General features: G+C 38.7%; 1 protein-coding gene across 1 annotated transcript in view; it reads right to left on the minus strand.

The window, feature by feature from the left end:
- LOC124271541 (non-lysosomal glucosylceramidase-like) overlaps positions 1-15,469 on the minus strand; it is a 33,011-nt gene that overhangs the window by 14,551 nt on the left and 2,991 nt on the right. The window contains exons 2-3 of the mRNA XM_046706682.1: positions 4,878-4,966; positions 776-891 (exon numbers count right to left, since the gene is read on the minus strand). Coding sequence (XP_046562638.1) covers positions 776-891; positions 4,878-4,966 — 205 coding nt within the window. The remainder of the gene's footprint in view (positions 1-775; positions 892-4,877; positions 4,967-15,469) is intronic.

Consider the following 15,469-nt stretch of genomic DNA (forward strand, 5'->3'; position numbering starts at 1 on the left):
CATGTTGTCATTGTCCAATTGTGTCACATTATCACTGTATAGAGATGACAAGACTTTATGAATGATCAACTTTTTTATTTTGACAATGGCGACGGTATAAGAATCTATACCGAAACATCACCATTGTCAAAATAAAGAAGTTGATCATTCATAAAGTCTTGTCATCTCTATACCACCAGCTTCTAGAATGCCACTAAAACAAATTATGACTGTATAGTTGGCAATTTGTGTCAAACATACATTATCAATGTCATTGGTAACTTGTGTCAAACATGCATTATCACTGTCATTGGCAACTTGTGTCAACATATACATTATCACTGTCATTGGCAACTTGTGTCAAACATACATTATCACTGTCATTGGCAACTTGCATCAAACATACATTATCACTGTCATTGGTAACTTGTGTCAAACATACATTATCACTGTCATTGGCAACTTGTGTCAAACATATATTATCACCGTCATTGGCAACTTGTGTCAAACATACATTATCACTGTCATTGGCAACTTGTGTCAAACAATGATCATGTTATGCTCCTACGTAACATGGCAACAAATATCATCACTGGCCACATGTATCAAGAAGACATTATCGCTGTGTGATTGGCAACTTGCATTTACTGACACATCAAGGCATAATAGGAGTGGAATAGGAAGAGGCAGTCACTGCTTAACTGTCAAACTGCAAAAATCTTTCCAGACATTAACCAAACACTAATTAATCCCCTTTACAACCAAACACTATTACCATTCAGGTTCCTGCACATACCTGATCTGCATCTACAACATTGTAGTCATAGAGACCAGGAACCATGTGGAAACGACAGAACTCCCCGCGGTATCCTCGACCAATGGAACCACCTCCCATCCCACCAATAGGACACCCTAGGAAAAAACGAGAAGAAATAAATCAATAATCATCGCAAACAGATTTAACTTCAACAATGTTCAAAGTTATCAAACTTTAGATTATTCAGTTCGTCTTAAACAGCACTTACAATGTCACTTTATGATAAAGATACAGAGATCTTTACCTTTGTGTTTCCGTACTGTAATTATCACATATTAGGAATACAAAGTATATCTTATGCTTGCCAAGGTATGAGAATACTTTTGATATAGAGGCACACTTGGCTAGTAATCTAATTAATGAACTTTTCAGCATGTCTGAGACCTGGACTTGTTAATGTTCACATACCGTATTTCCACTAATAAGCGCCGGATGTAAAGCAGCTCACTAACAATTATGGTAATTACACCCAGTAAGCACAAAAAAGCACTGGGCCTCTAATAAGCGCCAGGTCTGGAGGTTCGTTGAAAAAATAAGCAACCGGCGCTTATTAGAGGAAATATAGTAATTACCTACGAATTATCAGTAAATTCCATCAATAGGCTGACTGACTGACTGACTGAGTTTAGTTTTACGCCGCTTTTAGCAATATTCCAGCAATATCATGGCGAGGGACACCAGAAATGGGCTTAACACATTGTGCCCATGTGGGGAATCGAACCCGGGTCTTCGGCGTGATGAGCCAACGCTTTAACCACTAGGCTACCCCACCGCCCATCAATAGGCTGAAGATACATTAGTACAGGTATGTTTCTGTATCTAAAACAAAGTCAAACAAAGTCCACATTCCTCAACTGAAGCTGGTTCATGTTATCATGTTATAGTTCCTGTGCACCTCATTTCGAGTGATACTATTCAGTGCAAAAGAATGGTCACTGTCACTGATTTCTTACATAATGCAATAAATTGCAACACATGCAAAAACATGACAGTTCTGATTAAGAAAATGGTGCAATGAGGAATGGACACGTTCTACGGCATGTTTCTGTAGTGTGATTATGGCTAGGGTACATGAGGTATATATCTGTAGAATCTGTGCAGACAAGGATCACTAGGGAGAAAAAAAGACTAAAAATATACATTAATAACAGTCCTGGAGCAACTGATCGAATATTCAGTCAATTGATAGATCCTGCTTGCATCAGCGATTATTGATGGATTCGGGAGACTAATCGATATTCATAAAAATGAAACAGCAAATTAATTTTTAGAAAGTATGTTTCTTATTGTCATGTTTGTTACATCAAGACATAAACAACCGAAGTAGTTTCCTGCAATGTAAACAAGATACTTCTGTGTGTATCTCAACATGAAGTATCCTTGATCGTCTTGATCTTAGTATTGATGGGTGCCTGTTTCGTTTGCACAATGTTATGATTGTCTCCCTTTATTGCCTACATGAGTTTGCAATTAAAACAGATTATTGATCAATTACTGAGCTCAGTTTATTGATCTGCACATTGTGAGCCAGAACCAGCACTAATCTATAATAATTAACAGATAAAAATACCTAAAAATGTTAACTGCCATCAATAATTCAGCACTGACAAATCATCTGTATTGAAAACGGACATTCATTTATTACATACATTAAAAAACTACTGGAATAAAGTAACTGTGCATTATTTGATATCATGCCATTTTTTAATGCAAAAAAAACAATAACATGATTTGTGGTGTTTTCCTTAATCACTGTTTAACTGTTGTCATTGATAATATCTGTATGATTTGTCATTAGGCATCGTGACATGCCCTTGAAGAGATGTGGTGTCAAAAGTCAGTCCACAACTTCAATATCGGGTGTCCACCATTGGCGTTGATGCAGGCTTGACAACGACGACTCATAGATGACACTAGGTGATTGAAGAAAGATCCATATCTTCCCAAATGTGCCTGATATGGGACAGGTCGGGAGAAACAGCTGGTCAAGGGAGTACCGGAGTGCTCTGCTGTCTCAGGAAATCTGTCACAACACGAGCAACATGTGGAACTGGAAGGGCATTATCTTGCTGAAGCGTGAAGTTCTGTCCTTAAATGAACAGTTGCACATGAGGCCCAATGATATCTTCACTGTATCGCAGACCTGTCTGATTACCATTGACAATGACAAATTGTGTCCGACTATGAGATGAGATGTCAACCCATACCACAACGCTCCTGCCACCAAACTGTTGAACAATGCACATGTCAGCATACTGTTCACCTTGCCGTCTGTACACCCTTGCCCTGCCATCAGAGCTGTCCAGACAAAATTTCGACTCGTCAGTGAACAAAACACCATCCCAATCTGGTCTCCTGTACTGTTGATGCTGTCTGAACTGGGCAAGATGTGACTGTCATTTGAAGTAAAATTGGACGTATTGCATTGATTGGATGCAGGCCAGGAACGGTCTGTGCAGTCAAACTGGCAGCCAGGGAATCAATTCGTTAGATGTGTCAGTTGAATGTGGTTGTCTTGCTGATGTGATGTCACTCGTGTACAGGTGGTCCGACATGTTGTTGAAAATGTCTCCATAGAGAAGAAATCGGGTTTCGATGGACACCAAGATGTCTAGTCACTTCATTTTGGGACATTCCAGTCTCCAGCATACCCACGACGTCTAGACACTGATTTTCTGTAAGCCGTGGCATGACGATGTAAGCACAGTGTAGGTAGAAATAACTGGTAACATGTTTTCCACAACATTAAGAGGCTAGAGAATAATCAACCATTCTTCGATTTTCAATATCAGGTGTGTGAACTTCAGGTTTCAAAAAGTATGCAAAATGTCAACAAGCATTGTCACTAAGGTGACATAATCCCCTGCCGCAAATTATCAAATCAAACTTAAAAAGTAATGAAAGTTTAAGATGAAGTTAAATGTCAACAAAAACATGACCAGTCAACCTCTTTTGATATCTTGCTCTTTAGTTGTTCAAACACACAAATATTTTCAAGACTGACTTGGACCTTGATATGAATGTCATAGTGTATGGAATATGCAAAAGTGGTACTAAAGAAATTACTTATTGAAAAACATTCAAGGGAAGTCTTGAAAGTCCAGTGAATTCAGGTTAACATGCTGAAATCTTCAAAGTGTTGCAGTGACCTTGAAAATTATGTGAAGGTCACCAAAATTGACTGGGCCCTACCCCTTCATTAGATGAAGCTTGATGTCATATATGAAAAAAATCCAGAGAATGTTTTTTGCGATATCTTGCTAACTATGTTAACATGCAATTTAACATGCTGAAATCTTCAAAGTGTCTTTGTGACCTTGAAAATTATGTGAAGGTCACCAAATTTGACTGGGCCTTGCACTTTCCCTGGATGAAGCTTGGTGTCAAATATGAAGAAAATCCAGAGAATGGTTCTTGAGGTATCTCGCTGAGAAGCATAACATGCAGGTTAATATGCTGAAATCTTCAAAGTGTCACCATGACCTTGAAAATTAGTGAAGGTCACCAAAATCGACTGGGCCCTGTGCCTTCCATAGATAAAGCTTGATGTCAAATATGAAGAAAATCGAGTGAATGGTTCTTGAGGTATCTTGCTGACAAGCATAACATGCAGGTTAATATGCTGAAATCTTCAAAGTGTTGCCATGACCTTGAAAATTATTTGAAGGTCACCAAAATCGACTGAGCCCTGTGCCTTCCCTAGATAAAGATTGATGTCAAATATGAAGAAAATCGAGTGAATGGTTCTTGAGGTATCTCGCTGACAAGCATAACATGCAGGTTAATATGCTGAAATCTTCAAAGTGTTGCCATGACCTTGAAAATTATGTGAAGGTCACCAAAATCGACTGGGCCCTGCGCCTTCCCTAGATATCTCATTCGGAAAAGTGTAAATGTTATTTTGAAACACAAATTAATTTGTCACGCCCATATTTGTGCACCTGTTGTTAAGGCTGGTCTTTGTAGATATCAGTAAATGTTTTTGTGTTGGACATAGTGAAAACAAGTATCACCAATATACCTTACCCCATCCCTTTGTCATACCTGTGCTGGTTATTTCCAGTTACAAATAAAAACTCACCATAGATGGTCTTGTGACCGATGGGGTTGAGGTGATCAATGAATATCTTACGTCCCTGTCTCTTCTTGCTGATCCAGTATGTCATATACCTGGGGAAGGAAAAGAAAAAAACATAACATTTTCTGACTGAAGACAGGTGTGGTATCATCACAGAACATGAAAAACAATGCACTCGATAACTTCTCAATGGTTAAGGTACCACCATTTTACCTCAAGATAAAGCATGCTCATCTCAAAATGAGTATTTCTGTATATTATCTGTATATTATTCTTGTACACAACAAATACACGTCTCAGCTTGGTGGGTGGTATTCTATAACCATGATTATTGATAACCATAGTAACAAATAATTTGCTTATCTGAAATTTACCTGTACCAAAAATATAGCCTGGCAACTGTGATTTGATTTATTGTTTTGTTAAAAACCAGTTAGTTGCCGAGGCTGTAAGTGTAAGTGAGGTTTATGATTCCTCCTGACAAAGACTGGAAATGTATATGTCCATACTGTCTTGTGTACGTTGCAGACTTTGTACAGCAGTGTAGGAAGGGAATGCAATTGACTTGTGAGTTATATTTGACAAAAGTTGTACTCTGGTCTTTGAATGGCATTTGGAAGTGGTACACATAAGGAAGATAGTTTTATGGATGTCAACTTCTTTATTATGAAGAACATCACATTTTGGAGAATATCCTTGCTCCTTCATTCACCTCACTCCAATTTCACGAAACAAACTTAAGTCTGAGTTTTGACTTAAGTTAAGAGTTTTTACTCAAATTTGAGAAAACGCGGACCTTTACTGTTTAGTCTGTACATTCTTCCCATTGGTGACATTGTCCGAAAGCACTCACTGAAATTTCATCTTTATGCTGATGACAATCAGTTATATCTGTCAGCGGAGCCTAACCTTGCTCAAGGTTGTGCACTGATGATACAACAATGTATTGCTGAAATAAGAGACTGGATGACCTTGAACTTTCTGAAATTGAATGACACAAAGACTGAGTTCTTAACCATCGGATCCAGGCAGCAACTTTCCAAAGTGCCTGACAGTTTATCTCTTGAAATTGGACAAGATGTTATCACGCAGTCCGACTCTGCAAAAAAATCTTGGTGTCATCTTTCAATCAACAATGTCATTAGAAAGTCAAATCAAATCACTCAGCAAAGGATGTTTCTACCATATCTTCAATATTAGCAAGATCCGAACCCTCTTAGACTTCAACACCGCCCAGCTTCTAACGACCAGCCTTGTTCTCTCTAAACTTGATTACTGCAACTCCCTCTATTACAACATTCCTCAACAGCTCCTTTCACAACTCCAACGGATTCAGAATTCAGCCGCCCGTGTTGTTGCCCGTGCACCACGCTACCAAACTGTGACACCTATCCTCCAAACTCTTCACTGGCTTCCTGTATCAAGCAGAATTCAATACAAACTTCTTCTTCTTACACACAGCTGCATCCTATGAAAACATGTTTTCTCAATATCTTAAAAGCCTCATTCATCTCCATGTTCCAAGCCGATTGCTCCGCTCATCAAACTCCCTACTGCTTACACAGCCTCACGTCAAAACAGCCATGGGATCAAGAGCGTTCTCTGCTGCAGCCCCCCTATCTCTGGAACATTCTACCACTCACCCTAAAAGAAATAGAATCTGCTGATGCTTTCAAAACTGCCCTCAAAACTCATCTGTTCAAACTCTCTTTTCCATAGACATTGTCTACAATCTTTTCTCTTCATAGCGCCATTGAGCAATATCTTTTGGAAATAGGCGCTCTATAAATCAATTATTATTATTATTAAATGCATTTCCCAGAATGAACTGAAATCGATATCAAACCCAAACATAGTAGACAATTTGAGTTTGGTAGATAGATTACTTAAGTTGTTTGGGCTTTTTTATTTTAAAAATGCAGTTGAGTTAAATATTCAGCTGTTTAAAATTGTCAAGCTCAGTTTGAAATTTGAGTAAACACTTAAGTTTGTTTCGAGAGATCGGGGGCCTGAAGGAGTAAGGATATACTCTGCCGTATTGAAGATATGTCAGTGAGATCATAAATCTCGAACTATTAACAGTACCAGATGCTGACCAACATGTCTCAGCCGACCAAAGTGAAACGATAAACATGAAGAATGGAGAAATGTGACATCTATGTGTTTAAAGTTGTGGGAAAAGGTTGATACTTTAAGGCACATGTTGAAGGTGTGCGGTTATCCTGATACACCAGTATCTCAGGATTTGAAATACTATTGAATCAACCTAACGATTAACTTAGGAAATACAGATGTATCACATTTGGCAAAGCTTACATCAGTGATGAGTCGAAATGAAGTTATGAAACTCTGAAAGCAGTGAAGTCCAGTGAGTATAAAAGTGACACTATTCACTATAGTTCTATGTAGAATATGTCCATTATGCCTACACTGCAACCATAGCAACATCCAACACAATGTGTTAGGTACGTCCAGTGTATGGGTCTATTATTATGCAGCTGCAAAGCAACATACAGATGAAAGAACAATATACTGTAGAACATATCACAATACATAAATGTTGCCATACAAAGACAGGCCAATAGCTATCACCAGTGTCGAGTTTTGTACTGACAGATACATATTGCTAATTATTATATTGAATTTCACCAAATGGGGAGTCTGGAAAATTCTCTTTACCCACATCAATGCCATATTCTGACTGTCATCCGAACTGGAAGTACAATTGAAATACCATACATTGTATATTTCAATTTTTCAACATGATAAATGCGCAGTTAGATTTATTATAGCTCAGTCTTATGTATCATGAACAATGCTGAATAATGGTGGTCATGTGTACCTGGCTGTAGCCTGTATTAACAATGATTAACATTCAGGCTGTTAAATTAATTTTAGCATAAGGCATTGTAAACAATGTAGGTGATTTCAAACAACTGGTGTGTCATTAAATAAGGGACAACTGAAAATATATTTGGCACATTAATACTAGATAGAAATGAACATTATTATCCAAAAATATCCTGATAATTTTGGATAATAATGTTATGTTTCTGTAAATTGTAAATGAAGAAAATATTAGACTGAGTACCACTCGACGTGATCTGCCTGAGGTTAACAATGGCTGTTATATGTGACTATGTGCTGAGAAATTTGGTGAATTCATTCTTATTTGTGGGCTTGTAGTTTTAAGGTATATAAACTAATTAAAGATTACATATTTAGAAAGCTGAGAATGAATGCATTCCATACATAATTCAAATGACACGTAAATCCTACTTGGTAAATAATTACTGCAAGTTTTATTTGGGGATGTCATTTTGCTGCTCTCATCTCTAATGGGTTTGACAGTAGCATTGAGAAGATTAACAATTACAGCATAGCATAGTGACTCCTTTAAAAATCACAAGCCGTGGTGGTAGAGGACATGCCCAGTGACTACTACCGGTACATTTAACAACCACCACTTTATTTGAAACTGTGCTGTCCTCAGTTGCTGAGGGGAGGTGTGTTTGAGAAAATAATAAATACATGTTTGAAACAAGATATATTAGAGTTGTATTTCTGAGATTTCATCATTTCTTGTGTGGTGTATAGAGATACTGGTGGCATCATCAGTCCATATCTAATGTGTCTTGTTGCAGTGTACCAGGTGATACTCAGCCCTACCAGGTTCCCCTCAACCTGTAACTTTATACGTTCTATCGACAAAGGTCCCTCGACTTTCATGCCAGACTTCACACCCATTATACTGTTATCATGCTTTGTGTGCTTCAACAAGTTCAAGGTATCAAGGAATAAGTAAACTTTGCACCTCTTCACAAGTTACCTTGACCACCACAACAACTGTATCCTATGTAAAAGTCAAAATTTGCAAATACAAAGGGACACATGTGGTGTGAGGTGTTGTCTGATTCAAGAATTCATCTATTACCATTTTATTTAGTGAAACAATAACAAAATATCTTTGGTGACATAGTTTGATCACACTGACAATGTTAATTCTTAATATTCAGTTAATTGAACTCATGAAGGGGCACAGTTTGATTCACCAAATACACGAGTGAATTGTGTGAATCGATACAGCTCTCCTGACCACCAATTTGTGTGTCCAGTGACACCACATGTACTATACATGCTAGATATTTACCAAAAGCTGGAATTCACAAGTGGTGGAATAAAAAATGCATGTGTGTAAGAATTGTTTAACTATGTTGACTATGATTTGAGATACAGACATGAATTACAGTATTTATTATGATATTACTGGAATGTGAAGCACATTGCAAAATACTCTTAATGAATATGTCTACGGGTTATGACTATGTCAAATGTGTTGGCGTGTATATAGCTAAGTGGAAGGAGAGTACTGAAAGTTTCAAAGTTCTGCTCCAGAAAGGAGCACTATCATCAAATTCACTTGAAGTCAAAATTGTCGCCATGAAAACACAAAAAAAATTATTTGATTCAGAAATCCAAAACTACCACAAGGCACCAGTTCACCACCAGATCTATCTATGTGCCAAGTTTGGTGAAGAAACATTGAACGGTTTTAGAGTTCTGCTCCGGAAAAGAGTACTACCACCAATTTCAGTCTAAGTCAAACTTGTTGCCATGGAAACGAAAAAAATAATTTATTCAGAAATCCAAAACTACCAAAAGGCACCAGTTCACCACCAGATCTATCTATGTGCCAAGTTTGGTGAAGAAACATTGAACGGTTTTAGAGTTCTGCTCCGGAAAAGACGTGCACGGACGCACACACAGACAGAGTCCATTTTAATACCCCCCGCAAAACGCGTTGAGGGGGATAAATAGTGATAGTTATAACTTATATCATGAATTTCCCATGTATGAGGGGATATGTGTGAAGGAAGGTGTGCTATTAGATAGGCTTGAGGGGGGATTCTACTTTCATATTTCAATTTTGAAACCACCATACCTGAAAGTATCGAGTAATGTGAAAACCAAACATATGGAGAATTCTTATATTAAATAAGATCTGTCCTCAAAGATAATCATTAACTTATTGCTGCAATAATAAAGACCTGTTTGTTCATATGCCAGTATGCCAGTATGATTAGCATGCCAGTATGATTAGCATGACTTACTGACTGACTGAGTTTGGTTTTATGCCGCTTTTAGCAATATTCCAGTGACATCACGGTGGGGAACACCAGAAATGGGCTTCACACATTGTACCCATGTGCGGATTCGAACCCGGGTCTTCGGCGTGACGAGCCAACACTTTAACCACTAGGCTACCCCACCGCCCCGATTAGTATGAATAGTACTATCACCACTGATGGCTGACATGCCTGAAGCTAATGAATTAATAATTGAACAGAATTCCATTCTGTCTCAGAACCTGACATTGATAAGATCTGCAGCCATCTCAAAACACTGCAGACTAGCAATAAACAAAGCCAAAGGCATGGTGTAAATTAACTATTTACAAGCCCAGTCTAATACTGAGACCAACTATAATCGATGAATTCAGCTATATCAAGGGACAGAACCAATGTGGTTCAACCACAGAACACCACTCTATTCCTCCACTGCTCCAGTGAGTACTGACAGAACTCTTGCCAAGCATCAATAAACAAGTTGTTGTTGAGGCACGGAAAGCTACTGATTGACTGTAGTGACTGGGGAATTTAAATAATTGGCAACTTTGAAGTAAACCAATGCAGAAAACATTTGTTGTTTGTTGATGCCAGGACAACATCCATAACAGCAATGCCCTGAATTTATTTATTACCATAACATTTGGAGCGAGTGGGTGAGTTTAGTTAAACACTGCACTCCGCAATATTCCAGCTATATGGCGGCGGTCTGTAAATGATTGACTGGACCAGACAATCCAGTGATCAACAGCATGAACATCGATCTACACGATTGGGATGCTATGACATGTGTCAACCCAGTCAGCAAGGCTGACCACCCGATTCCGTTAGTCGCTTTTCACATCAAGCATGGGTTACTGAAAACCAATTATTACCAACATCTTCACGGGTGCATAACATTTCGAACAGGTTATAATATGTTTCTTTTTGAAATACAGAAATCAGGAAGCAAGTGTCACCTGTGCCGAGAATTTAGAAGCCTTGACAATGACTTGTACACTAAATATAGAAACTTCACCCATTGAGGCCTCCTTGGGAGGTGACTTCAGATCTGTATGCACAAAAGTATCACACTGAAGTAAACACAGTAAAACATCTTAACAAAAGTGAAAGTTTGGGGAAAAACAATTATGTCCTATTCCTAAGGTGACCACCATACAAACTGCAAACAAACCATGATAAAATATGCAGTGTATGTGATGCATTATACCTGTTACAGATTGTTTGAGTCAAACCTTATTGTCTGAGTGAGGCCATTTTCACATGGTAGTAGGACTGTTACAATTCACTCCTGTATTCAGTAAATCGAATTGTAAACTTTAATGAATTCAATTAATTATTTGTGGTCACTAGAATATTCAAGATGTTTTTGTTAACAAGGATTGTTTATACTTGAACTTGGGTGGTATTTATCAAGGCAAGATATGAAACATTGAATATATCCAAGCCATGCATGATCACAGTCAATGGTTTTCTATATCTAAGTTGATAGTAACATGGTCACTGGCCACTGTCAATGTGTCATGATAAACTAACACTATCAATGTGTCATGATAAACTAACACTGTCAGTGTCAGCATGCCAAAGAATTTATTTTGTTATTGTTATGACAATGATGATATATAATACATCCACTGCTGAGTTGTTATTTTATTTGTTTCCCATTATTCGTATTATGTATCATATTCTATTCATAGTGGGGCGGTGGGATAGCCTAGTGGTCACCCCGAAGACCCGGATTCAAATCCCCATAGGGCTACAATGTGTGAAGCCCATTTCTGGTGTCCCCCGCCGTGATGTTGCTGGAATATTGCTAAAAGCACCGTAAAACCAAACTCAGTCAGTCAGTCAATTCATAGTGGATTTGTTGCAGTCCTAATGGGCAGTCTCTATATTGATGGAATATCTTATCATAACAGAATATCAAATAAATCCCATTTGCATGATTTCATTTCTTTAGTTACAATCATTCCAGCATCTCCTTGTTTGCACCGACGGGACTCAATGTGGATACTGTTTGAACCAACTTATTGTTCGATATTTTGTACCTCTAACAGACATTATTATCAAAGTAAACTACCGGGCAAAAGAAAGTTATCACCGACTTCACTTGACCAAAATATATGTATGCGAGATTTATGATAATTATTTTACAAACAAATTATTTTCCAATAATTTTATTGAAAATTCATTGTAGTGATGGTCTGGCATTTGTCACAATTTATTAAGAAAGAGTCAAGTGGTCAAAATAAAAAAATTACACAAATCAGAGTTCAAGAGTCACATAATGAGACAGGAGTCAAGTGACATGTCATCAATAGCGAGTGGGACCATCCTGGGCATCCATACACGCCAAAACTCATCTCCTAATTGACTCCTGTTCTCCTGAGAGTCTGTTCACGTTCCTGTCAGTTCACGTTCCTGCCAGTTCGCTGGTGGTGGTACACACTGTCTCAGCTGATGATCAAGATGCTCCCAGGGATGTTCAATGGGGTTCATGTCTGGAGAATGTGCTGGCCAAGGCACTACGTTGACGTTAACGTTGTGCTGGTATTCTTGAACAATTCTGGCAGTGCCAGGCCTTGTGTTGTAATTCTGCAAAGTGATTCTCTAGGCTGTTGTCTAGTTAAAGGCACCACAAAAGGTCTCCACACTTCATCCCTGTATCACTGGACATTCAGATTTCCTCAGATGATAACCTGTCTTGTTGCTCTCTGGAAACAAATGCTGCCCCATACCATGACGCCTCTTCCATTGAACGGATGAACTTATTCAACGCAGTTTGGCGCCAGTTGCTCTCCTCTACATTGAAAAACTTGAATAGGCCATTGTTTCTGAACAGACTGAACCAACTTTCATCTGTAAAGAGCACTCTCTCCAAGTCATGTCACTGTGATGACAGTGTAGATGGGTCAAGGTCATTCCACGGAAAGGGCGGTAGGCTCATATCAACCATACCAAGTCGTCAGAGGACTGTTTGTCTACTGATGGCAAAGGTGTATCTGCCAGATGTAGTGGTCAGTCGGGACTCTTGGTCTCCCTGATGTTGGGTGGTCTTAGGACTGGCCTGTTTGCCTGTAGCAGTTTATCAATTTGCTGATGGTGGCCTGGCTGCAGTTTTGTGTCCCCCATGTTGGCCATACCAATCACCCTGTCTTGTGCTTGCGTTAGTCTTGGCATATTCGTGGTGGTTTTTTTTGGTTACTGCAATGCATGCTCTGTCCAACAACAATTATTATGCCACAATCATGCATGCGCATTTGGACCAATGTCTCACAGTACCCGTGCTGACTTGGTGAGTTACGCCAGGTCAACAGGGCCACATATTCATCAAACCTGTTTGAAATATCCTTATGTGTACAAATCCTCATCTTCTACTTTACCACAAATTCTATTCAAACAATTCATGCAAGAGATCCTTCCTACCTATCGGGATTGAGTGAGTGAGTTTAGTTTTACGCCGCACTCAGCAATATTCCAGCTATATGGCGGCGGTCTGTAAAGAATCGAGTCTGAACCAGACAATCCAGTAATCAACAGCATGTGCATCGATCTGAGCGATGGGAAACCGATGACATGTGTCAACCAAGTCAGCGAGCCTGACCACCCGATCCCGTTAGTCGCCTCTTACGACAAGCATGGGTTACTGAAGATCAATATTCTAACCCGGACCTTCACGGGTCCTACCTATCGGGAGAGGTTCTTGTCAACATGGACAAAAATCGGCCACTCTGTTATCCAACAAGGCTTACTTTCTTTTCCTTAATGATGTCATTTCTAAATAATATTTGTAACCTTAACACATCAACCAAAAGACATGAAATATTCAGAAAACTGAAAATGTCACAGAGAACAGGAAAGAGTGAATGAGTTTTACGCCACTTTTAGCAATATTCCAGCAATATCATCGCGGGGAACACCAGAAATGGGCTTCACACATAGTACCCCTGTGGGGAATTGAACCCAGATTTTTGGCGTGACGAGCGGACGCTTTAACCACTAGGCTACCCCACCGCCCCAGAACAGGAAAGAAAACCCAATACAAACTACATATAAGTGCTGGAACAATTGATTGACTAATTGATCAGTCAATAGGTCCCGTATGTGTCAGTGATTATTTATGAGTTCAGGAGATTAATCAATATTCATAAACTACTGATGCAGTTTCCTGACTTGTAAAACTGTGTATTGTAAACAACAAACTCATGTGCGTGTCTCAACAGGAAGTGTCCTTGATTGTCTTGATCGTAGTATTAATCAGTGCCTGTTTTGTCTGCACAATGTTATGATTTTGTGTCCCTCTTTTGGCCCCACAGGTTTTGTGGTAGGGTTTACAATTACAATCGATTACTGAGCTCCGATTATTCATCTGCATATTGTGAGTGATAACCAGTTCTAATATACAATATGCGTGCAGCTTTGATAAATATACTCACTAAACTCCATTTCTGTGTTATGATGCAACTTACTGAATGAAAATATATTTTTATTATGTGTATATTAACTCCCTTTTATGATTCATAAATTGTATTGAAAGCGAAACATAATAAAAATAGAAGTGCTTTCATAAACTGATGCTTGCTAAAAAATGAGTCAACTCTGTCGGCTATGTTTAGCACACAAACTCTCAACAGCGCTGGGCTTAGTCAATGACAATGTGTATAGAGATGACAGAACACTGAGAGGAGCTTAGGTACACTCTATAAGTCTGCAAGAGTCTGACGTCACAGAGCACTGTTAGGAAATTAAGTTTCTCAAAACACCATTAGGTATTGTGATGTAATTTGTAAAGTTTGTGTTGGTGAATTCTAAAGGTAGGCTGAATTTGACTGATCCTGAAAGATTCATATGAAAAGGTTTGATTCCTGTCTTAAAAGTTAAAACACACTAACATTAATAACTCTCTTCTGCATCTCTTCAAGAAATTATCAGTACTGAAAACCAGTTATTTTAACAAATTCATGAAATTCTGTTTCCCACATCTACAGACCCGTGCCAAAAGCATTGGTCACTTTCTATGATGCTGTCTCAAGGAAATAAATGTGCTCACTTCCGTTAATGACTGTGCATTGTCATATCATTGTCATTCATGGCTGACAGATTCTGTTACCGCTTCCAGCACGTGACTATCACGTGATTGCCTTTTTATTGTCTTCTGCTTCTTCGTTTCTGGTCTGTATGTCGTCTGTAAACATGGGTCACAAATCGTGTGAAGTCGACTATGCCAACAAACAAGTGATCGTACGGCTTCATGAAGATGGCAAAAACAATTCTGAAATATCTCTTTGGTGGACACACCAAGGACTACAATTGGAGATATCAAGCAACTGGCGGCGTTGTGAACGAGCCGCAGAAAGGACGATCTAAAGTCATGTCAAGTGGAGACAAGGCAGCACTTTTTTGGATCGTGCAAAACAATCGCAGGTCAAGTTTAGGTGAAATAACTGATGAACTTAATAACAACAATAA

Source organism: Haliotis rubra, unplaced genomic scaffold (assembly GCF_003918875.1).
Source record: "Haliotis rubra isolate DU_JTF1 unplaced genomic scaffold, ASM391887v1 Scf161, whole genome shotgun sequence".
Lineage (NCBI taxonomy): Eukaryota > Metazoa > Mollusca > Gastropoda > Lepetellida > Haliotidae > Haliotis > Haliotis rubra.